A 24,820-nucleotide genomic window follows, 5' to 3' on the forward strand; every position below is an offset into this window, starting at 1 on the left:
TGCTTCGCACTCATCCTTCCTTCGTGCCTAAGGTGGTTACCGATTTTCATTTGAACCAATCGATCTCCTTACCCGTCTTTTTTCCTAACCCAGCATCTGATGCCGAGAGAGTTTTACACAACTTGGAGGTCAGGCAAACCCTGAAGGTTTACCTCAACTGAACTCAGGAGCTCCTCACCTCTTTGTGACTTTCGGAGACCCGAAAGGGAATCCAGCTTCAAAGGCAACTATCTCCCGATGGATTGCCACATGTATTTCGGAAGCTTATAGCACTCAAGGCCATCAACCTCCAAAGGGCATCCATGCTCATCTTGTATGTGGTAAAGCGGCTGTTGTTGCCATCCAAAAGTATGTCCCTTCGGAAACCATTGCCAAGGTGGCTACGTGGGCTTCCCAATCAGCAAGAACTTATTCCAGTGAAGTTTTTTTTTCCATCCACCCATACTGCCTGTGGTGTGTGCTTGGGAAGGAAACCGGACGTAGGATTATAACAAAGTTACTTACCGTAGTGACTACCTTACTCCTAGTCCACAGTCCCCTTTCCTCCATACGCCCACCTGCCGTCCCCTCTAAAAAGTATCCTCTATTATTGCTTAAATGGTCTTGGACCTGGTGATAGAAAAGGACTGAATGGCGATGCCCGGGACAGCTCAGGAGGGCGGGGATACGGCCACATGCGGTGGTCCCGCTTAAAAACAAAAGAAGGACAAAAACAAAAATGTTTGATGCTTTTTTACAAAGTGCTCATGGTCCTGCCCCGAAGGACGGAATGTCCCATAAGTATGGAGGAAAGGGGGCCATGAATTAGGAGTTAGATATTCGCTACGGTGGGTAACTTTGTTAATTGTGTCCCTTATTTATGACCCCTTGTGCTTTAAATGCCATACAGATGTGTCCTAAACTTTATTTAAAGATTGTCCCAAACTCACTTTGGTGTGTTTGTTCAGCATTAATTGGCTCGGGGTGCCAAAAGTAGCTCCTGGTAGATGTTGGTGTCAACCTAACCAGGCTCTTCTAGCAAAGACGCAGTTGAAAAATAGTTCACAGCTACCTTCAATTTTGAACCCTGGCTCTCCATACATCCCTCTGCTCCCACAGGGTGGAAAAACAGCTTCACAGGCTCATGCAGGAGGTTCTCACACTTCTTTCCAAAAGAGCAGTAGAGCAGGACCCATGTTCCCAGTAGAACCAAGGAGTTTATTCATGCTACTTTCTCATTCAGAAGAAATCGGGTGGGTGGAGGCTGTGAGGGGTCAGAAATGTGAGGCGGACAACTTGGTGAAGGTTTTTCACAAAATGCCATTTTATTAACTCAAAAGGGTTGGACAAACGCCCCACTATCCTTAACCTAAAGAGGAATTTCCTGCCTGTCAAAATAACTAAAGGGAAACACTCTTAACAAAAGGATTCTGTCCCTCACACTTGTACATGCATCCAACTCATAAAGGTAATCAATGGCAATTCAAATGTAACAGAAATAAGTTATATTCAGCTCAAATCTAATAACTGTATATCCTTGTGATCTGGGTTAGATTCCCTTCCTCAGATTCAAAGCAGGATTGTCTTATCAGCATTTCAAATTTGAAAGTTCCAGTTTGTAACCAAATTCTGATTATAAAGTTCTTCTTGCTCCAAGTCTTTTACTTGGACTTTAACCACCAGTATTGTTAGACGACAAATCTGTAACTCTCCACTCATAGCAAAACATTCCACATAACTTCTTCTCTTCAGGAAACAAACACTTCCACAGTTCATTTTGTATCAACAGCAATATTTTGTCAGGATGATTCCACAACAGTTCATGACAACACTTTAGTGGTCTTGCCACTTTTTCTTCTTCACAACTATTAACGCCACCACAGTACTTTGATTACTTCCTGGTCCACTGGCCTGCCAGGACTACCTCTACAAAGTCCCTATCCTTGTATACTTGCCTGCCAGGACGAAATGCTCCTACCACTACTTCTGTGGTAAATTTTACTTCAAACAGCTTGCTAAAGTCTTTGACTTTCAACAACAACATATACTACTGGGAAGACGTGCTTCGCATTGGTGCTGTTGATTGCCACATGCAATGCAGGTTATACTCAGGAGGGCTTCTTTCCTGCCACAACTTTGTCTGCTTACAACGTTCTTATCATTCCACTTCAACTTCTTTACATCAGTTCTATATTCAAAAGTACTATAAGTGTTCAGCGGGTGAATACAGAGCGTTTCTGGGGTGGCCCAACAGTGGTGAACTCACCGGTTGCTGCAAACGTGTCTGCTCGCTCCGCTGCCACAGTGCCTTCTGCTTCCTCCGCCTCCTCCGGCATGACAAACTGCTTCGTTTTTCTTCCTGCGGCCTGCGCCAGTCAGGAAAGGAGCGTTTCCTGCTCCTAAAACACTCTGATGCTCGCCTGCCACCGAATCACAGCTTACGATTAGGAGAGCCTCTCTCTCCTGGGGGAAAGCTTTTCACGATCACGCTTCCCGCTGTGCCACCTCTGCATTCAAAGCCATTAAAGGGATCAACCCTCTCGGGACCGTCTACCGCTCTGTAAACAGCGGCACCTCCGTTGCTTACTTTCCCCTTCTTCTGCTGTCACTACAACATGGAGTCTGCAACCACTCCACCTCCTGCTTCTCATGGCCTGCACTTGAGGGTACCTTATATATTAAAAAGTCCCGCTCAGGTGTGGGTCATTAGAACCACTAAGCTGCTTCTTGCAGTTTACTGCCTCCAACTCCCTCTTCCTCGTCCCAGTACTTTGGGCATTGTGGGACTTGAAGTCCCCAATGTTCAAATTACTCTTCATGGTCTGAATATTGTCTTCACCTTTACTCACCTCATTATTATTATTAATTACACCTTCAAAAAGAGTTTAAGGGATCAATGATTGGTTTGTATTTAAAGAAGAGTTAGCTTCATCACATGTTAGGGTGTTAATGTTCTGTTTACTTCAAATGGATTGTGTCCTCCCACGTATTCCTCATCTTAGATATATCCTTACCTTCAGCTTTGCTGCTTCGGAAAAAAAATGTCTCCACCAGAGGGCGCTCTGCTGGAGTCTGTGGTGTCGATGTCCCTCGGCGGTATCTGTCGATTGTTCACGTCATCCGCAGTATACATGGCTCGAGCAGCACCCGTTGGCCTCAGTTCAGTTTTTCCAATGGCTTTCGCTTCGTACCAAGAAAAAGGCACTTCAATTCTCGTAATGTCTCCGTCATCGAACCCTTCTACGTCTAAAACTGGCTTCAAGAAATGTCAAAAATGCGATAAGATGTCGATAACAGATTCCCATCGAAATTGCCTCTGGTGCATCGGTCCTAACCATCGGATAGACGAGTGCGGTTCCTGTCAGGCGATGACCAATAAAGCAATAAAGGAAACTACGGTGGGCGAGGAGTCCTCGAAGGCTTCTTCGAGAAGAAAGAAATGCTCGGCTGAGTCCAGTAAAAGACGTCATAAATCGAAGAAATCAAGGTCGAGGGGTAGATCTAGGAATACGTCTTCTTCTTCAAAGAAGTCGAAGAAAAGGCGACGCCGGTCTCCCTCTTCCTCTTCTTTGATGTGTTCATAGGAGGGTATCACTTGCCCCTCCAAACATGATTCCCCGAAAAAGTGGGAGGTCTTCAGAGCCTCAATGTTAAAAATCTTTGAGAATGCGGCTCAGATCCCCTCAAAGAAGTCTATTGAAGGCCATGCCCCTGCTCATGCTAAAAGTGATAGGGGAAGATCTAAAACAAAAAGATCAGATGAAAAATCGTCGAGGGCGTCGTCGAGGGATACTCGACGCCTCACAAACACCTACCAGTGCAAAAACCGAAGGCAAAACTCAATAAAATGGCATCTGATACTCGTCCGCTATTAAAATCGCCATCAAAGGCTTACTCGAAGCCTTGATCAAAGAAGTCTAAGTCCAAAGGGTCGGCAGGCCACTCGAAGATTCTTAAGTCGAGCACTTCTTTGAAGGTTCCTTCGACGATGTTGATAACTACTTCAACGATATCGAACGCTCCTTCGACTGTATCAAAGCCTTTACTGTTAACATCAATGCCATCGCCGCCATTGTCGACGTCTTTGTTTATTCCTATTACTAAATTGACTTCTGGGTCAAAGGTATGCCACCAGAGAAGATTTTCCATTCGGAAAATAGACAGGATTTTTTCAAATCCATGTCCTCCATTTATGAGGAAAAATACTCAGAGGAAGAGGATCTTTCACCGGTTGGTGTAAAGCTTGGGACAAGAAATGGTAGACCTATATGAGTTCCTACAGACAGCAAGTGGGCTGGGCACATCTCCAGAGTATGAGTTTGAAAAACCTGACCCTGCTGATCATTCAGATGCAGGATATAGGAGATAAATGAATAGAGTAACAGAATTTATGGTATGGAACAGAAATTCCCCTACTTACATGATATGACAGACATCATTTCGGGGGGACCTCAACAAGACCCAGTACTTCCTTTTCACATAGTTTTGCAAAGGAAGGTGAATGCTGCATGGGGAAACCGTGAGTCAGCTCCTGCAGTGAATAAAAAATTCACATCTAAATACAGGCCGTCTTCTTCAGACCCTGAATATTTAAGAAAACATCTATCACCTGAAAGTCTAGTGGTTCAGGCGGCCACGTCTACTAGGAATGCAGCATACCCGACAGGGATGATAAAAAAATGGACACATGGTCCCGTAAGATATTTTCTTCGGGAAGCATGGCATTAAAATCTACAAATGTAACTTGCACCCTTGCAAGATTTACATAAACCCGGTGGAACTGTTTGACAGCAGCAGCTGAACATATCCCTGATGGTGAGGAATGGGAAGGTTTCCTAGCCATAGTTAAAGATGTTAAAGAGGATATGGGGGAATGCCTCCAATCAGGTTTGGACACTGCTGACAGCATCAGTAGGTCCATGGCATCTAGTATGGTGCTACGCATATTTGCTTGGCTGAGAAAGTCAGGTTTTGCACCAGATGTGCAGGCCAGACTTCTCAATATGCCATTTGACGGCTTGAGGTTGTTCGGCAGCAAGGCGGATGAAAGTTTGGAGAAGCTGCAGACATCTAAAGCGGCAGCAAAGTCACTTAGTGTCGCAATTTGACAACCTCAACAACGCCCCTACACAGTCTCATCTACCTGGAGGGGTTGTCCCTTTCGATTTTATTCCACATTTGGAAAAGGAAGGGGACAAGGCAGTCAAAGAGGACAAAGGACATTTCCTCTGGTGCAAGGAAATGGTGCTAGAACTGCCCCAGCAGCAGCAACTGTCCCATCAGCTGCTACTGCAGCTGCCGCAAAGCCACTCTGAGGTTTTGACCCACAAGCTGTTCCATCAGCCGCTACTGCAGCTGCCGCAAAGCCACTCTGAGGTTTTGACCCACAAGACCCCGGTGGGAGGCAGAGTCTCTCAGCTTCTGGAAGAATGGCGGGGCATTACTTCAGATGCTTGGGCACTGGAAACAGTATCCCAAGGTTACTGCCTTCCCTTTCAAAAGAAACCTCAGAATCACCCTCCGGAATACAACTCTGCCAAAATTCCAGACCCGCTCCTGTTGTAGGAAATTTTAACCCTGCTAGAGAAAGGTGCAATAGAACATGTACCTGTAGCGTAGAGGAACAAGGGTTGGTACTACCCATACTTTCTCATTTCAAAGAAGGACGGAGGATTGAGACCCATCTTGGACTTAAGAAACTTGAACAAGTTCTTCGGGAAGGACAAGTTAAGATGGTTATCATTTCTCAGATCCTTCAGGCTCTCCAACTCCAGGACTGGTTGGTATTATTGAACCTTCAGGATGCTTACTTTCATTGGAGTTTGCCAATCCATCTCAAGCACAGAAAGTACCTGAGGTTCGCGATTGGAAACTCTCACTATCAATTTCGAGTTCTACCATTCGGGTTGACCTCCACCCCAAGATTTTTCACCTAGCTGATGGCGGTAGTGGCAGCGAGTCTCAGGAGAGGTGGAATTCATGTTTACCCCTACCTGGACGATTGGTTAATCAGCGCACATTCTCCAGAACAAGCCCAGAAATATCTAAGCAAGACCTGCCACTTCCTACACAGCTGGGCTTCTCTCTGAATTTCAAGAAGTCAAATATGATACCATCACAAAAACTACAATTTATCGGAGCTGTGCTGGATACTTTCTCGGGCAAAGCCTCGCCTCCCGAAGAGAGAGCTCACCACATTCTGCAGATTGTAACAAAGTTCCAAAAAGCCCAGCATGTGCCGGCCTTCGATTTTCTAAGGTTGCTCAGTCTTATGGCATCCTGCATTTTTCTGGTGCCAGAGGCCAGATTGAGGATCAGGTCCCTACTATTTGTTTTATTGTTTAGTTTTATTCGTATTTATAGAGCGCACAACAGCCCGAGAACATTGTGGCACTTGTTACAGTACAAAGCTTGGTTACTTAGTTACATGGTCATTAGCAATATATATACAGGTTGCAATATAGTTACATAGTCCTTAACAGTATATATACAGGTTACAAAATGTTACAAAATAGTTATATTAAATGTGTGTTATATTACAATATACATGGCAGAAGTGAAGGAGGCAGTCCTCCACTTGCTAGTTGAGGAGAGTGGCCTTGAGGTTGTTGCGGAAGACAGAGATGGAAGTTTCAGCTCTAAGGGTGGCAGGCAGTGAGTTCCAGAGTTTTGGTGCAATATAGGAGAAGCCTAGACCGCCCGCTGTGGCTCTCTTTATGCGTGGTATGTGTAGCTGGTTGGTCTACTGAGCTCTGGTGGGGCGAGTGGATGTGGTCCTTGATATTGCTTCAGATAGGTATGTGGGAGCGGTTTTGTTGATGCACCTGTGAGTGATGGTGAGGATTTTCAGAGTAATACGGTCTTTGACTTGGAGCCACCGTGCTTCACGTCTGGTGTGGGATATATGGTCTCTTCTAGGGATGCTCATGGCGGCTCTGAGGGCATTGTTTCGTGTGGTTTGCAGTCTGTGAATGTTTTTGGCGGAGGTGCCAGCTAGAAGAGCGTTGCGATAATCGAGTTTGGCTCCTATAGTTGCTCTAGCTATGGCCAAGCGGTTGGGGGTGGATAAGTAGGGTTTAATGGCATTGATGAGTTTGGTGCTGAACGCTGATGCAGAGGCTATGGCGCTGACTTGTTTGTTCATCGATAGATTTCCACCAATGTGAACACCTAGAGTCTTGACAGAGTATGATACGGAGATGGTTGAGTTGTCTATGTTGAAGTTGTTGTATTGGGGGCTTGGTTTCGATAATGTGTTTGTCTGTGTTAGGCAGAAACCTGTGCAGTTCCCTTGGGGACCACTGCAAAAGATTTAAGACTACAGGTGTTTGGCAGTAAACCCACTTGGTAGCATTCTGTACCACACAGATTCACTTGGTAGATGTGGCTGAGCAGTCAGACTTCCCTCAAGAAGAGTTAGGCAGTATACAGAGCATACACAATAGGTACAGAAATACAGTAGCACAAGCAAACACCGACCAGAGCTTGGGTGTATAAGTATATAATTATTTATTTAACACACACTTATAAAACACACTAGCACTAAATTGGTAAGGTAAGTTCAAAACATAATCACTATTATCATATGTACATCCCTGATTACTTGTTGGACAAGTCTTAGTTAACACCACTTATTTCCAGACAGAGGTGAGCGCTTAACGTTCGATGGCACTCCAACAAGTTAAATAAAAAGGGAGGGAAAAGCAGAATTATGGAAGCACACACACGAAACACTTTTTAAAGAACCACAGCAAGTTAGGAAGGCACAGTCTACTGGTGAGCAAGAAAGTTACGTGCCAGGCCCACTTTCAAGGGAGCCAGGCGGAAGATGCCCAAGATCAGACAGTTACACATAGTCTTCGAAGTTTGTGGAGGTAGTTCGAAAAAGGTTTAGTTCAGTTCAGAAAAGTTATCTAAGGTGTCTCAGGCTAACCCAGGTTTGAGAGACGAGGATTTAATACACCCCGTTCAATTGGTTGCAAGGGAAGCCAGGCGGAACACGGTACCTTAAATGGAGAGGATCCTCCAGCGGGGGCAGTTGTTCCTGGCAGCGGGTGCAAGTCGCAGCATTGTCCAGACGAAGAGAAGATCTCGTCGTGGAGGAAAGATGAAGGTCGTTGCACTGCCAGGGAAGAAACCAGCTGTGAAGTTCTCCGGTACAAAGGTACTACCCTTTCGATTCGCGGTACTGGTGAAAACGTGGTATCCCGGTTGCCGGGGTGCTTGGCACAGGCAAGGCGGCCACGAGATGCTCCAGGAAGGCGAAAAGAAGGTAGACTGGTTATCCCCACCAGTCGAAGGAAGAAGACTCTCCGTGCCGGAGATCTCCTCTGTCGTTGGGAAAAGTGGTGAGACGGTTCAGCAGGGCTACACCGGTGGTGTCGTCGTTACAGGTCGACTCAGCTTCTCCCTCCTCGGATTCTTTAGGTCTTATGGCAACGTCTGAAGTTCCAGTCCCCAAAGCCATGCTTTTATGCAGCACACCCCCATTCACTCAGCCTAGCTGTCAATCAAACATGCTAAGTGGTGAGCCGGCCGGCTCACCACTTGGGCCAATCACACAAGAGTGCGACTTGAGTTACCAAGGTAACTCAGTCCAGGGTGCCTAAACCCCCTCCCACACCCCCTGTGGTACCCAGACAGAGTGGCACCACTTGGAGGCTTCTGTGGAGAAGCCCGCCAAAAAGTGGAACAAAGGGCTCGACTTGGGTTGGAGTCACAGAAGAGAACACAAACGCCATTTTAGAATCGAGTTCTGGCAAAAAATACCAACCGGCGAATTAATATTAAATAAATAAACCGGCGGTATGTTCGAGGCTATAAGAATTAAATAATTAAAGTTGGTAGCCTCGAACAATGGGAAAATCCCATAGAGATATATTCGCGGTCGAATATAAAAAGTAGTATCCACTGCCAGCAGCCAAAACTCGATCAGGGGGGACGGAGACGTGCCCCCTCGAACAACAGACCCCGGGGCAATCGAATTGCCCCGACCAGTACGTCCACAATATGATGGTTTGTACTGGTTTCTGTTCATAATGTGGAACTAGCAAAGCCAATGGTGACTTTACATGCCCTGGGAGACAGTAGTCAGTCCCAGGGTATGGAGTCTATGTTGGGGGGCCGCTACGACACCCCTGGGTTACGGCATGGAGGGTGCTGTGTAACCCACATAAAAAAACACATGAGACCCTATGGAGTAAAAGACCCCATAGTCATAAAACACATGGAAAGTTAAAGGAACTCCTCAAATCATGTCTAAGAGTGGGAGAAAAAGAATCTCACTCTTAGCAGGAGAGAAAAAAATAAACCCCAAAAATCCAGCAAAGCGGCTGGGGGACTCACTAGGTTTGGGAAATTAGCCTTACAGAGAATTCTCCCTAACAGTCTGGCCCAGGATGAGAATTTCGGTGTTTTCCCCTTTAAGACAGAGGCCATTGATTGCCATCCAAGTTTGGATAGTGGCATAGATGTTGTGAAGGACCGTGGCCTCTTGGTGATAGAGTACAGATAGGGGTAAAAGTACTTGAGTGTCGTCTGCATAGTTTGTATATGCAACACCCATGGAGTCAAGTAGGTCGCAGAGGGCTTTTGTGAAGAGGTTATAGAGGGTGGGGGCTGTACAAGATTCTTGGGGGACACCGCAGTTTATAGTGGTAGGATCTGCGTTAGCTGTGTCGGAGTAGACCTTCATGGCTCTTCCTTCAAGGAAGGAAGTGATCCAGGATGCTGCTTGATTAGAGAAATGGGCTGCATGGGTGAGGTGGGTGGTGAGTGTTTGGTGATCAATGGGCCCTCAGGACTCAATGGTCCCAGTTTTCAGGGGAAATGTCAGATCTTTTGCAAGTCCCGACCAGAGTGGCACAAGATCTGCGATGATGGGCCGGCAACAAACATATCCTCAAAGGAGAATATTTTTGGCAACCATGGCTGGAGATAACGGTAGTGATGGATTCCTCACTCACGGGGTGGGGAGCCCACACCAACAAACTGACAATCAGCGGTCGTTGGTCTCCATTGGAGTCCAAACTACACATCAACCTTTTGGAGCTGAGGGCAATCAGACTAGCGCTGAAGGCCTTTCTGCCCTCTGTACCGGGAAAGAACATCCTAATAATGACAGACAACACAGTGGCCATGTACTACAGTGGCCATGTACTATCTCAACACGAGAGGAGGAGTAGGGTCACTACCACTGTGCAGAGAGGCAATGCAGCTTTGGTTTTGGGCAATACAGAAAGGAATCTCTCTAACAGCAGTTCACCTAGCTGGAGAGCAGAACACGGCAGTGGACGCTCTGAGCAGGCAGAGCACAGTATCCCACGAATGGGAACTAGCTCAGGAAGACCTTCAAGAGATCTTTGCCCTTTGGGCAACCCCGCAAGTGGATCTGTTCGCGACCGGTGCCAACCACTTCTGTACGCATTTCCTTCAGTCCCCGTTATTCCCCAAGTAATCAGGAGGTTAAGAAAGTTTGGGAAATCCATGATCCTAATTGCCCTGGATTGGGCCAGTAGAACGTGGAACCCGGACCTTCTGGACATGTTTATCTGCCCTCCAATACGTCTTCCACAAAGAGAGGACATTCTCTTGCGAGGGTCGGGTTCTCCATCCAGACGTCCGGACACTCAGCCTTCATGCATGGTTTCTGAGAGGCTGAAATACAAGGATTGGGACCTTCCGGATGACGTAATGGAGATTTTGCTTTCGGCCAGAAGGCCAGCAACTAAATCTCTGTACCGGTGTCGTTGGAACAAATTCAGTAACTGGTGCAGAGATGAGAATGTGGACCCTTTTCAGTGTAATATTCCTACAATATTGTCTTTTCTTCTACATGTGGCCAATTTGTGGCTCCAAGTTGGCACGATAAAGGGTTATTTAGCTGCGCTATCCATTTTTAAGTGCTCCTCAGAGGAGGAATCTTATTTCAAGATACCTTTAATTGTACAGCTCTTAAAAGGGCTTACTAACGTGTTTCTTACAATACACTTTCAAGTACCTGTGTGGAATCTAAATTTAGTGTTAAAATTTCTCATATGTATTCCATTTGAGCCATTACATTCTTGCCCGTTAAGGCTCCAAACTCTTAAAACTATACTACTAGTGGCAATTACTTCAGCCCGTGGGGTGAATGAGTTGCAGGCGCTTTCTAGCAAACCTCCTCACACCATCTTTCACAAAGATAATGTTATTTTAAAGGTTAAACCCTCTTTTCTACCGAAAATTGTCTCAGATTTTCACCTGTCACAAAAGATAACATTGCCTGCATTTTATCCTCCTCCTCTCGCAAGTAAGGAGGAAGAGAGATTACACAGATTAGATCCTAAGAGAGCTCTTAGTTTCTATATATCGCGATTGGCTAAAATTAGTCAGTGTGACCAAATTTTTGTGGGATATACTGACCGTAAATTAGGGCTGGCAGTTTCAAAACAAACTGTGCAGATGGATCATTTTAGCTATGACTTAATGTTATAGATTGGCTGGGAAAGATCCTCCAGATGGGCTGAGAGCTCATTCAACCAGGGGCATGGCGACTTTAAAAGCTCTTCAGAGAGGTGTCCCTATACAAGATATTTGTGCAGCAGCCACTTGGTCATCCATGCACACATTTGTAAAGTACTACTCCCTTGACTCAGCTTCCTCACAGGGAGGTCTCTTTACAAAATCAGTACTTCATTCTGTACATAATTAATATTAATGGTACTCCCTACTCCTATTTAAACTGCTTTGGGGGCCTATCTAATATGAAGAATATGTGGGAGGACACAATCCATTCGAAGAAGTTACTTACCAACTGTTCTTTGGATTGGGTGTTCCTCCCACGTATTCCTCATCGACCCCCCCCAGCCTACCCTACAGTACAGTTTACATGTTTTACACGCAAAGTTCCTTTATAGCTTTTGGTCAAAGGACACGCCTTATGTAGTAATTATTGACTACAATATACGAAAAAACAGAACTGAGGCCAACGGGCATGGCTCGAGCCATTTATACTGCGAATGACGTTGACGCTGCAGACTCGAGCAGAGCACCCTCTGGTGGAGATTTTTTTTTCCAAAACAGCAAAGCTGATGGTAAGGATATATCTAAGATGAGGAATACGTGGGAGGAACATCCAATCGAAAGAACGTTACAGTTGGTAAGTAACTTGTTCTTCCATCATTCTGTATATTAGAAGAGTTTTCACTACCATAAAGGTGGGCAACTTTATGAAGGGAAGTCGTAATCTTGATATTCTGATTTAGGGGCAATCGGATTCATAAGAAGTCTGTTTTAATATTCGATAATATTCTGTTTTCACAGCCAAAGAGATGAATAACTTTGGCAAGGAAAACCTCACTCTGACAGCAAGTCATTACATATTCTGATTCCATAGAACTCTCCCTCTCTAAGGAAGACAAATACTGCATCCCTCCTAATGTAGTCCTCTTGTCCTTGTGGGGCCCTTCTCCTCCCATGTGATCCACCCAGCTAATACCACACCCAGGGTCAGGATCCAGTAGCGGCTGCCTTCCCCTGGCTGCCTGGCAGGAGACTTTAGGTGGGGTTTTTGTGAGGACTCTGCAGGATTCATCACAAGACCCATCCTAGTTCTTCGCTATCTAAACAAATATCTTGCTCCCAGTCCTGTCACATGGTTATGTTTAAAACATATTGTCAGTCATTTGGCCGAAGGGGATTTCTTGTCCTCCCTGGATTGCTGGATTTGAAAGTTCCCTGTGCTTCCTGGCAGCAGACTTCGATTGCCAGTTTAAGGTTCTTCCCTTTGGCCAAAAGGGAAGTGGAAGGAGTCTACATTTGATATATGTTGAAGCGGCCACGTCTGGGGTATACAAAAATCTGTGTCACTCTGCTGGTATGTTCCGGTATGTCTTTCAAAGGATAAATCTATTAAAACCACTGCTTTTGAAATACAGCAGCACATCTGACAAATCTGCTTTCAAACAGTTTAAGAGCTCAACATAATGATGTTTTCTATACGTTTGGCTTCTTTTTGAAAGAAGCTCCACTGATAAGAGATCCGAGCACCACAAATTCAATTGCTAGTTTATAATCTAGAGCTTAGTGTTTGAACAAAAATGTTGAAATTAAATCAGCTGTACGCTTAATGTTTTTTCTGAAAATATACATTATATTAAAAGAGTTTTCTATCCATGTTGTTTTAAATTTTAGAATCTGGAAGAAGCTTACTCCATGGAAAAAGAAGCATTGATTTTGATTTTTCTGAGGGACATCAAGGAAAAAGGAAAAATGCCAGAAAGGTTCAGAAAGAGAGCAGAAATGCAAGTTTTAAAATTACAATAACAAGAAAACCTGTAAAAAAAAGGATGCTTTCCCCAGTCATGCCATTTGATGCAGAACCTATTAAAACATTAATACACTTTATTATTCGTCAGAATGCAAGTGGGATGGTGGGATCAGTTTCTAATAATGCAAGAGATCGAAATGTCTTGAGTACTTTGCCAATACAAGAGTCACTGCGTGAAAATGTAACGTTGCAAACAAATAAAAACAGATCACACCGGCCAGCAAATTTCTTCTGGCCAACGGATGCATATTTCTTGAAAGGTTTGCTAAAGGGTCAAAAGAATGCATCAAACTCTAACAACACTGGAAATGTTGGAGAAGTAGCGATAATCAATATAAAAATCTTGGAAATTCCAAAAAGCACAAAATCGTCAAGACTAAACTTAACTACTGTGGGTTCTTCCACAGAAAGTTTTGTCCAGCCTGTGGTATCAAGTGAAACCTCCCAAACATACTTTGAAAGAACAACAGAAAAGTCAAATATGAATATTGCATTGCCAGAGTTTACTGATTTGCTGACCATTATTAATGATCTTGATCGTAAATTTACTTGGTTTATGGAAGATGAGTACAAGAACAATTTGCAAGAAAAGTTCATTTTAGAAATGAAACGAATTAAGAATGCAATTAAACGTTTAGACAGAAGAAAAAAACACGAAATTATTACTTTTTCAGATAGCAACATTAAAAAGGTATTGCAGAGATTGGAAAACAAAATGGCTATTTCCCCAACACAGAGCACTCTTGCTACAGTAAGGAACTATAATCTTTTTGCAGGAGTCTCAGCGAACTACCCACATAAACAGGAAGAACATATTCGGATAAGGAGTGCTATGAAAAGGCTTGCAAAATTAATTAGGCAATTGGCTACAGCTTCAGCAGTTAGCATTTACCCAGTAATAGCTGCAAACTATAGTCTATTCACTAGAGAAATGCCCCCCAACCCGAAGGAACAGATGAATACTATGGATAACTACTCAGATGAAAGAAGACTGATGATGCCAGAAGGGAATTATGATTTATCAAATGAGGTCACCATCTCCCACCAAAATAAGGATGAGGAACAGATGACAAATGAAGCGGACAGGCATACAACATGGGATACTAGCTCAGAAGGAAAAACATTGTCGGTATCACCTGGGAACTATGAATTATCTAGTGAAGTCATGGGCACTGGTCAAAATACACAGGAGGGACAGAGAAAGATTGCAATGAAAAACCGGGCCAGGAAAAGAAATACTCGATTGCATACTTTTTCAGAGGCCAGCATTCCGACTGCATCAGTGGAGAACTATTTTGTGCATATGGATGGCATTAACACCAACCTATTTAAAGAGGGGGAACAGAAGAAGTATACATTGGATACTTTATCAGAAAGCAGAAGACCGAAGGTATCAGTGGAGAACTATTATGTGAATCTAGAGGGCAGTAGCATCACCCCATACAAACACAGGAAACAGATGAAGCATGCAATCAATAGCTTTTCAGAGGAACATAGCCTGATGGTGTCAGAAGATGATTTAGCCAATAGAACAACTGACTACAGCCCAGAGAAAGATGAGACTGAGATGAAAAATCCAACGGAAAGTACTGACAGAAACGGTGAAAATGTATTGGAGGCATTCTCATTTGGAATCCATGATTCAACTAATGAGGTTAAGGTCACTGATCAAAACAAACCAGAAAAGACGAGGAATGCAAAGGACAGTATGGTCAGAAAAATGAACATTCCATTAGATACTTTGTCAGGGGGCAACAAACCTCCAGTATCAGTGGAAAACTATTATGTATTTCATGAGGACATTAACACTTCCCCATACAAACGGGGAGAGCAGATGACCAATAAAATGAGTACTTTCTCAGAGGATAGAAGCCTTCTGGTATCAGATGATTTATCACATGACACCAAGAACCACTACTCAAATGAAAATAAAGATTATTTAAATAATGAAAATGAAACTGTTGACCAAAGGGGGAATAATTTACTGAATACTTTCACAGATGGAAGAAGACTGACAATATATGTTAGGAATTATGATTCACCCAATGATGTCATAGGCACTGATAAAAATAAACAAGAGGGCAAGACAAGGCATGCAATGAAAAGAGCTGGCAGAAGAAAAAATAATCCATTGTATACTATCCCAGAAGGGCGAAGGCCGCTTCTGACAGTGGAAAGCTTTTATGTGTTTCACAAGGGCAATAGTACCTCTCCAGACCAACGTCGCAAACCGGAAAAAAACACAATTAATACATTATCGTGGGAAAAAAGCTTGCTGGTGTCCGTAAATGTATCAAGCGGAATCATTTACACATACCCAAAGAAAAATATGGAGCAGGTGAAATATGAAATGGAAACTAGTGACAGAAAAGGTGCAAATATACTGGATTCGTTCACAGAAGGAAGACGGCTGTTGTTGTCAATTGGAAGATATAATGCAACCAATGTAGTCATGATCACCGACCAAAATAAATCAGAGGGAGAGACAAAATATGCCATGAAAAGAATGACCAGAAGAAAAAATACTCCTTTGCATGCTGTCTCAGAGAGCAGTAGACCAACATTATCGGTGGGAAACTATTATGTATTTAATAAGGAGATTGGCACTACCCCATACAAACAAGAGGGGCAGATGGAGAATTCAATGAGTACTTTCTCAGAGGAAACAAGCCTGCGGGTCACCGTAAAAGATTTGTCAAATGGTTTCATGGACCCCCACCGACATAACGATGAGGAACAGATGCAGAATGCAATGGAAAGGATAGCTAAGTTAATTAGGCAATTAGCTACTGTGTCAGCAGTAAGGAGTCCAGCGGTAACAGCAGAAAACTATCAGAAATTCACTGGAGTAATGATGCCTTATTCAAATGAACATGAGAAACAGGTGAAAAATACAACAGATACTATGTCAAATGCAAGAAGACTACTGGTGTCAGAAGGAGACTATGATTTATCAAATGAGGTCATAGGCACCAACACAAATAGAGATGCAGAACAGATGATGAATGCAATGAGAAATATAGATAGAAGACAGGAAAATCTTTTGGATACTAGTTCAGAAGGATTAATTTTGTCATTATCAGTTGGAAGCTATGAATTATCTACAGAGATAAAGGGCATTGATCAAAATAAACAGCAGGAAACAACAAAGAATGTAACGGGAAGTGTGACCAGAAGAAAAAACATTCCTTTACAGAATTTCTCAGAACACAGCAGACCGGCAGTATCGGTGGAGAACTATGTACTCCATGAGGGCATTAGCACATCATCATACAATCAGGGTGAACAGATGAAGCATACAGTGGACATTTTCCCAGAGGAAAGAAGCCTGCTGTTATCAGTAGAGGTTTCATCCAAGGAGGTGATGGACTCAAACCCCAACTTAGATGAGGAACAGGTAACGAATGCTGCGGAAAGTTTTGACCGAAAAGCGGAAAGTGTTTTGGATAGTTTTACAGAAGAAAGCCTTTTGATATCAGATGGGAGCTATCGTTCCTCCAATGAGGTAATGGGTGCTGATCAAAATAAGCCAGAAGAACAGATGAAGGTTCTTTTTGGAAGTATGGCCAAAAGAAGAAATAGCCCATTGGATACTTTCTCAGAGGGTAGGAGTCTGCCGGTATCAGTAGATAACTATTATGTATTTAATGGGGGCACCAGAACCTCCTCTAATAAACAAGAGCAGATCAGCTCTGGAATAGAAAGTATGGCTAGAGCAAGAACACATACGTTGGATATTTTCTCAGATCACAGAAGTCCTGCAGTACGTTTTGGAAACTATAATTTAGCCGAAGAATTAATTGGCTCCTACCCAAGTATAAAAGATGACAGAAAAAATAATCACATTTTTGACACCTCGGCAGAAGGCAGAAGCACTATTCTACCCCCGGAGAATTATGACACTTTTTCCCTGACCATTGGTACCTATTCAAATAAGCTGCAAAAACAGGTGAAGGAAACAGTGCAAACTACAGGCGGAAAAACATTAATGGATAGTGGCAGAAACCTGCTTATGTCAGTAGGGAACTTTAATGTTTCCAATGAAGTAATTGAAACCTACCTAAATACAGATGAGGAACAGGTAAAGACAACCATAAAAATAACTCCAAAACCATCAGTAAGAACTCTAATCAATCCGTTGTTCTTTAAGACTGGTAATATTGGCTCAGGGGCACTAATCCCCATTTCAAATGTACCAAGCGAGAAAAGAAAGCTTACAGTGGAAAGCACTGATGGTGAAAGAAATACAATGTATACTTATTCAGAGGTCAACGATCCGAATCAAGAGGAGGCGCAATTACCGAATGGAATGAAAACATTTGCTAAAAGTGGAAAGAAATTGTTTGATATTTTCTCAAACATGAGAAACCCCTTGCTGTCCATGGACAACTATGATCTTTTGTCAATATTGAGCACTGTTCCAAATGTTCAGGTGAATGAATTGAATCATAAGGAAAGTATTGGGAGAAGAAAAAGTAACAATGATGCCAATTTCCTTGATAGCAGAAACACTGCAGTACCGTTTGTGCACTATACATTTTTATCCGAGGCTTCGGGTACATTTCCAAACAGTCAGGCAGAGAATACAAACTCTAACGAAAAGACAATGAAAAGTACTAATGTACAGGATGCTTTATCAGAGAATACAAACGCTAACGAAAAGACAATGGAAAGTACTAATGTACAGGATGCTTTATCAGAGAACACAAGTCCCTGGATGTCAACAAAGAAATATGATTTGTTCATGGATACCTACCCAAATACAAAGGAGCTATACAGAGTCCTACAAGATGAGCAGAACAATCAAACTGATATCATCAACAAGTACCTTGAAGCCTTTATGGCCCAGGCTAATCATAAGCTACTATTGGAAAAAAATAAATGGCAGGAGTTAAAGGCTTTCTTTAACAAACCTTACACTGCTCTGAAAAAAATACCTCAAAATGTGCAAAATGATATGCAAGCCTTGATTTTACAAAATCTTCTAAATGAACTTGTGATTAGGATTAAACAGTTCCTTAAAAAAACTCCTTATCAAGGAACACATTCTACTACTATCACTGAGGTGATGCCGACAATCGATTATAGGACCACAAAAAGGAGTTTTGACTTCACTGTTAATGGAGCAACAGGAAATGACAATAGTCCAAATAAAAATAGCATGTCGCCAGAGTTTACCGTTACTATTAGACTATCATCGGCTGTCACCAATATGAACAAAGGCAAAGAGTTCAAATACCTATTGTCATTGATAGCCCCATTTCTGCCTCCCAATTCAACAAAGAAGAAAAGTTAAACCAAAGAATGGATCAAGCATAATTAACTATTGTATTTGTTAGAAATATTTTGAAATAAAAAGGTATACTTTTTCAGTTTTATTTAATTATTTGCAGTGATTTTTGAAAATGACCACACTAACAATAGTAAAGTATGTGTCAGTGATATGTTTAGCGTTCTGCTCTTCCGCTTTCCAACCTGTTTGTGAACAGTAGAGCAAGCATCATTTACCCTCTGATTATCACACAGCACAGTTTTGCACGCTATCTCAAGTTCTTCCTCTGTTTATAACTCTTACCTTCCAAACACCATCTCATGTCTTGTTTTTCCACTCAGCAACTAAGAAACTGATATTCTTTTGAAGCATTATTGTATTTCTTTTTTAGACTATACCTTACTGCGTTCAGTCCGAGTTTCGATCTTTATTCGGATGGTGCACTCACCTTTTTTACTCTTGGACAATATAAACTGCAACTTCCTCTTCCAATGGTGTGTCCTGTGGCACCACACTGGGCTTTTGTCACCTACATTTGGACCTCTTCTCAGTATGTTCTTAACAGTTCTGCATGATAAATCGGCTGTGGTCTCTCCAGAGTCATCTCTATAACTTGCTGACAAAGGGATGAGGTTGTACACCACAACATATGATCGATAACCTCATCAGCATTAACAACCGCGGTGCAGTTGAGAAGTTCTGGGGGGGGCTGTACTAGAGTTTCCTCAGCATCTTATAGCAGCTAGGTCACTTTCACCTGTGACAAAACATTGTCATGAACATGAATTTTTAGACCCTGAAACTAGCAGTTTCTGTTTCTTTATTTATAAAAATCAGTTTAAGGTATTTTCATGCAGTTTCAATTCTCAAGACTTTTGCTAGAGGTTCATTATCAACCTTGTATTCCTTTAGAATAAAGCACACTATCCCAAAGGCCTAACATCAGCCTCCTTTGGCATTAGTATGATGGAGTCTCTCACATACTTATCATCAAACTCTTGTGGCCTTCAAGAGAAGAACCATCTCTGAGGCTTACCATCAACCTCTTGTGACATTAGGTTGAAGCACCAAATCTCAGAGGTTTAGCATCTGTCTCTGGTCACTTTATCAGCGGCTTGCACAGTTCGCAGAGGCACACCTAGGCTCTTGGATTTGTCAGCTGGCAGCCTTTCTAGTTTTTAGTGACATATTTCTTGTTTAGTGGATTTGTCAGTGACCTATACAGTTCAGAGGCAGACCTGGTCTCTCAGGTTTGCCATTCTCTAATCCTGGCAGTATCTGCGGTTTGGTAGTGATTTCTCTGCATCCTCTTCTCTGGTCTGCCATTGATTTTGTAACTTGAGTGGGCCCAGCACCCTTTATATTTCCAGCTCCACATGGTCACTACTGATAATCCTTAACCTGAATGCTAATTAGTAGGGAGATGTGCTCCCTTGATTCAAGGAACATTAGTCAGAGGGCCGTTTTTTGCGAACCCTTCCTCCCCATTCCTTCCCATCATTCTTTGTTTTAGTCCCAGTCACATGAAGTGGGTCGTAACAGTTGTAATTGACCGGTGGCACATGTTGGATTTTCCATTCATACACATGTGCTAGTTTTAATCCAGTGGTCTCCTGCTTGATATCTTGGTTTCTCTTTGTCATAAGTAAAGAGACTCTGAACACACACACAACTGTTTGAAGAGCTTTTCTTTTTTAAAAAGGTCTATTCCAGTACATGAAGGAAAGAATGACACAGCCTAAGGAAAGCCTTTCTGACTGTGGGCTTTCTTTACTTCCCAAGTCGTTTTCCAGACAAAAAGTAAAATGCTGAACCCTAACAGCCATCCCCACTTACGCTGTCTGGGTTAATGCTTTGCGTCAGAGTTTACAGAACATGAGCGAGTTCCTGTTAGAGTATGGGTTGGAGGGGGACCTACAGGATGGGGTGCAACTCATGATAAAATAGCTATATGAAACAGTGCAAGAGTGAAGGTTCAACTCAAAGGTCTGTATCAATGTACCTATTCTAAAGTATGGGCTATTTCAACATTCATCCCTAATCTAATGCCCTAGTTCAAAGGACTGGAGGTCCAATGTCACTCCCCATTCTTCAGTAGTAAATATGGAGGGAAAGGTAATGTCCACATGCGCAAATCCTAATTGGTACATTGTGTTGTCAGTCATTCCCCAAGGAAAACACACTCCTCCCTTTACCTTAAATATCCCTCCCTATTCTAACAACAAATCTAAGTTCCCAGGCTTCCACCCAGGTAAGTCTTCAGCCAATAACTCAGTGTAAGGGTTTGTAATGCCTCTGCAAACATCTTTTGAATCTTGGCTTCCTGTCGTGTTTGGGGTCTTAATCCCAGCAGTTGTCTTTATCTTGGCTAGTATCCTGGTGCTTGGCAGTGTCTGAATTATGACTTCAACCTGGAGGCAGGAGGGAACGGCTTCCACACAGCTGCCTGGACAATACATTGAGGGTATCCCCTTACCCTTGAGGTGCTCATTTATCCACACTAGTAAGTATCCTGTTCATCTGGGCACATGTGGGTATGATGTTAATACCCACTACCCAGAGGCGTAGGCAGGGTAGGGCCTGAGGGGCAAAGCCCACCCAAAATCTGTAAATGCCCACTCAGCAGCGCTGTGTGGGTGTGGGAATTTACAGATATTTTTGTCAGTGCAGTGGGCCCAACTACATTAGCATCATGCCCCATTTGCTAGACAATCCTGGCTACACCTCTGGTGCTTCCCGACTCAACAACCCAATGACCCCTTCAGCCCTTCTTACTCGTCTCACAGCACCTCCCATAAGTGAGGAATGCATCTTTTGTTGGTAGATTTCCTTCATCAGGCTTAGCTAGGCCTGCATTCCTTTTCAAAGGGCCATAGAAGAGAGCAAAAAAGGAGAAGGCATAATAGAGCGGGAAGTAGGTGGAAGACGAGGGGTCAGAGGGGTTGGCAGTAAAAGAAACAGGGCCTGGCCTGGCAGAGAGTTAGAAGATAGGGAACACAATGAGCGAAGGAGGAGGAAAGATGCCTCAGGCATGTAGCTCTCTGACTCTTCCCCACCGTGCCTGCAGAAAGAGCCTTCCTATTCCTAGCTCTCTCCCGAATGGATACATTTGCCTGGAGAGCCCAGAACTAATTTCAGTTAGCCAGAGGGTAAACAGAGGCCAGTGAGAGGTGCACACCCCTTCATTTCACTAGGCTTCTGGGAGGAAAAAAGGCATCAGTATTCCAGGAAGATCATCGTCAACAAGGCCACCATCACTAGGGGATTACAGGGCATGCTGTGACACTCTCCGGGGCCTGGTTGGCCAGGCTTATGTTGAAGAGCACATATCCTAACCCTAAGCTACCTGGGTGGCTGAATAGTGGAGGGGGGGGGTGTAAAGGAGGGTCCTAATGTGGGGAAAGGGGCCATTGAGGAGGGGAGAAAAGGGTGCCCAGTGGAGGATGGAATGGACCCCACAATGGGCTGACATTTCTTTCTCATCCGGCACTACCCTTTAGCCTAACCTGCCTCCTCCTTTATACCCTGCACTTCCTGTCCCCCTCTATGCTTTCTTCCTCACTTCCTTTACCAGGCAAACTACACCATGCCCTTCTAGACCTACCCTGACTCAGCCAGCCCCACCTCCTCTCCACAGGGACCCCTGCATCTGCCCCGACCTCTCCCTTTAGCGTGCCCCACCTCCTCCTTTAGCGTGCCCCACCTCCTCCTTTAGCCTGCACTCCCTCACTTCCATAGTCCCATTTCTCTGCTATGTTCCACAGCAACTGTACAATGAGATGACCCCACTATTCCGTTTAAGTTCCGAAAGCAGGACGCAAGCACTTAACCTCTAGGGCACTGCAGTTAGCTGGTATTTGGTGGAGCTGGGGGGCCAGATGTTCTACCCTCATTTTCTTCAGTGAACATGTTTCACAATGCAGATGGGTATGCTCACAGGGGCATGCAGAAGAAAGATATATATGCCCAAAAGCACAGCCACCAGTGGCTCAAGTGGTAAGTGCTTGGTCTTGGGATGCTGGAGACCTGAGTTCTAATCCAATGTCTGGAATCTGCGGGGCATGTTTTTTATTTTTTTTAAACTTTTTTTTTCTTTTCAAAATGGGTATGAATTGCCCTGTGCGATCAGCCAACAGCTAATGCCCCTTCAATACCTGCATTCCTACTAACAATTGTGCCTTTTTTTTTTTGTGCACTATGGCCTTGGTAACACCCATAGAAAAGCTTGTCTCTCTGGCCCCAACTGACTGGAAAAAACAAGGGGAAAAAGTGTAACCTACGGGTCATAGTTGATAAGATATTTGCACAGGGACTCAAACAGGACACCTTCTCGAGGCGCTGTGAGGTGACCCCCGGCCCCTGCATAGCAAGCAAACCTGTATCGGCATCTCACCAGCAACTGAATGTGTCACCTACTGGCTACACATAGGAGGCTGCAGTAAGTGCATTAACCCATTGGGCTGTCGACCCTCCTTCCTCTGAGGGCAGAAAACTGAATTTCCATGTTGCCTTCTTTTGGCACATTAGATCTTTCACCCCAATTCAGAGGATGTTTTGCTTCACGGAGAGATGATACTCATTGTGAGGTGTCAGCCACTAATAGCTAAGCAGGTCAGTTAAATCTTTGCCTTTGTCATTGGGGTGTACTGATATGAGCAGGGCAGTCTTCTGTCCTCTACTACTGTATGCTTTGGTATTGCTGCTTGTTCAAGATTTTTAAATGTAAAGACTCTTGCTGTAGCGAGCCTTTCACACTCTTTGCCCTGGGGGAGAGACAGAGGCGTAGGCAGGGTAGGGCCTGAGGGGCAAGGCCCACCCAAAATCTGTAAATGCCCACTCAGCAGCGCTGTGTGGGAATTTACAGATATTTTTGTCAGTGCAGTGGGCCTAACTACTTTCGCATCAGGCCCCATTTGCTAGACAATCCTGGCTACGCCTCTGCCCCTACCTGCATCTGAAGCACTAGACATCGTTTCAATTTGTTCTGGTGGCATTGCTTCTCACACCAGGCTTCTATCAGCATGGTTTTGTTAGTTTAGTGTTTCTACTATTCCCACCATGATCTGGACTATAGCTTCCTGCTACCTTTTTTCTTCTCCAGCATTGGATCTTTCATGGATTGACATGCTTAGAATATTCCCCGCCATCAGTCTTTATAAAACGTTTTTCATTGGAAAAAACTGGACACTTTTGTGTCCTATCAATGTCCTTTTGGGACGCTTACGCATGGCCCAATAGGACGTAAGGTATAAATAGCCCCACCCCCAGGGCTCCGTTCAGATTTAAACCGTCTCCTAAGTATTCGGGTGTTTTCTACACTTTGTTAGGTTGTAATTGTTTCCCCAATGTCGGGGAAAGCGTTGTTCCGCCCGTGTGCCACGTGTGGAATGAAGAAAGTTTAAGAGGGGGACGGACACATGGATTGCCTTTATTGTCTCTACCCTTATCAGTCTGCGGACACCTGTGATATCTGCAAGGGGTTGTCGCAAAAGATGTTGAGGGACCGTAATCAGCGTCTAATATCGTGGTTGAACGAAGGGGCCTACCCTCCATCGGAGGTAGGATCGGTGCGCAGTCTGGCATTGAACAGACCTAAGTTCCCTTGTATTTCGGCAAAGAAGCCACGGCCTATGGAGAAGAGTCGTTCCTCTTTGGGGGAAAAATCTGGCGAAGGACGCTCCTTCATCGTCAAAACATGGTCGTGTGGACCAGTGCCGTAAGCCAGAAAAATCTTCATCTTCATCTACTTCAAAAAAGGATGGGAAAGACCCTTTAAGGCGCTCCTCCTCAGAAGACCATCATAGGTCTTCCTTGAGTAAAGAATCTTCAGAACACCGGCCTAGAAACTCGAATAAGGTGGGATCGCCTAAAAATTCTGCGCCACAACTACCACTGCCGTCAACGGAAGTTCTGTCGTCGACGGCTTCCCTACCATCCGCACAGTCAATCCCTGCAGGGGCATCGTCGACCCCAGTGGCGGCGATTGACAAGGGAGAAACTCCCAGGTTTTCACCGTTGACGGTGGATCCTCCAGAGGCTTGGCAACCGGCGGTGTACGATGTGGTTCTACCGGACACCCTATTACAGCAGGAATCGTCTCTCGGTGTCGTCGATGGAGGAGGAGCGAGAACCGGTTGTTCATCCAACAGATCTCGGCGTACAGGGCGTTGGCCCGTCAACGACATCAGGGATTCAAAATGTCCCCCCTATGTCTTCTCTGCTAAATCCGCAGTCGATGTTGTCTTTGCAAGTTTTGTCTA

At 44.0% G+C, this 24,820-nt stretch overlaps 1 protein-coding gene across 1 annotated transcript in view; it reads left to right on the top strand.

The window, feature by feature from the left end:
• The window catches only part of LOC138581164 (uncharacterized), a 142,847-nt gene extending 124,181 nt beyond the window's left edge, over positions 1-18,666 (top strand). Inside the window, exon 2 of the mRNA XM_069652279.1 lies at positions 13,153-18,666. Within this exon, the coding sequence (XP_069508380.1) occupies positions 13,153-18,584 (5,432 nt within the window). The 3' untranslated portion in view covers positions 18,585-18,666. The remainder of the gene's footprint in view (positions 1-13,152) is intronic.
• Positions 18,667-24,820: the final 6,154 nt, after the last annotated feature.

Source organism: Ambystoma mexicanum, chromosome 1p, assembly GCF_040938575.1.
Source record: "Ambystoma mexicanum isolate Mex_15411 chromosome 1p, UKY_AmexF1_1, whole genome shotgun sequence".
Classification (NCBI taxonomy): Eukaryota; Metazoa; Chordata; class Amphibia; order Caudata; family Ambystomatidae; genus Ambystoma; species Ambystoma mexicanum.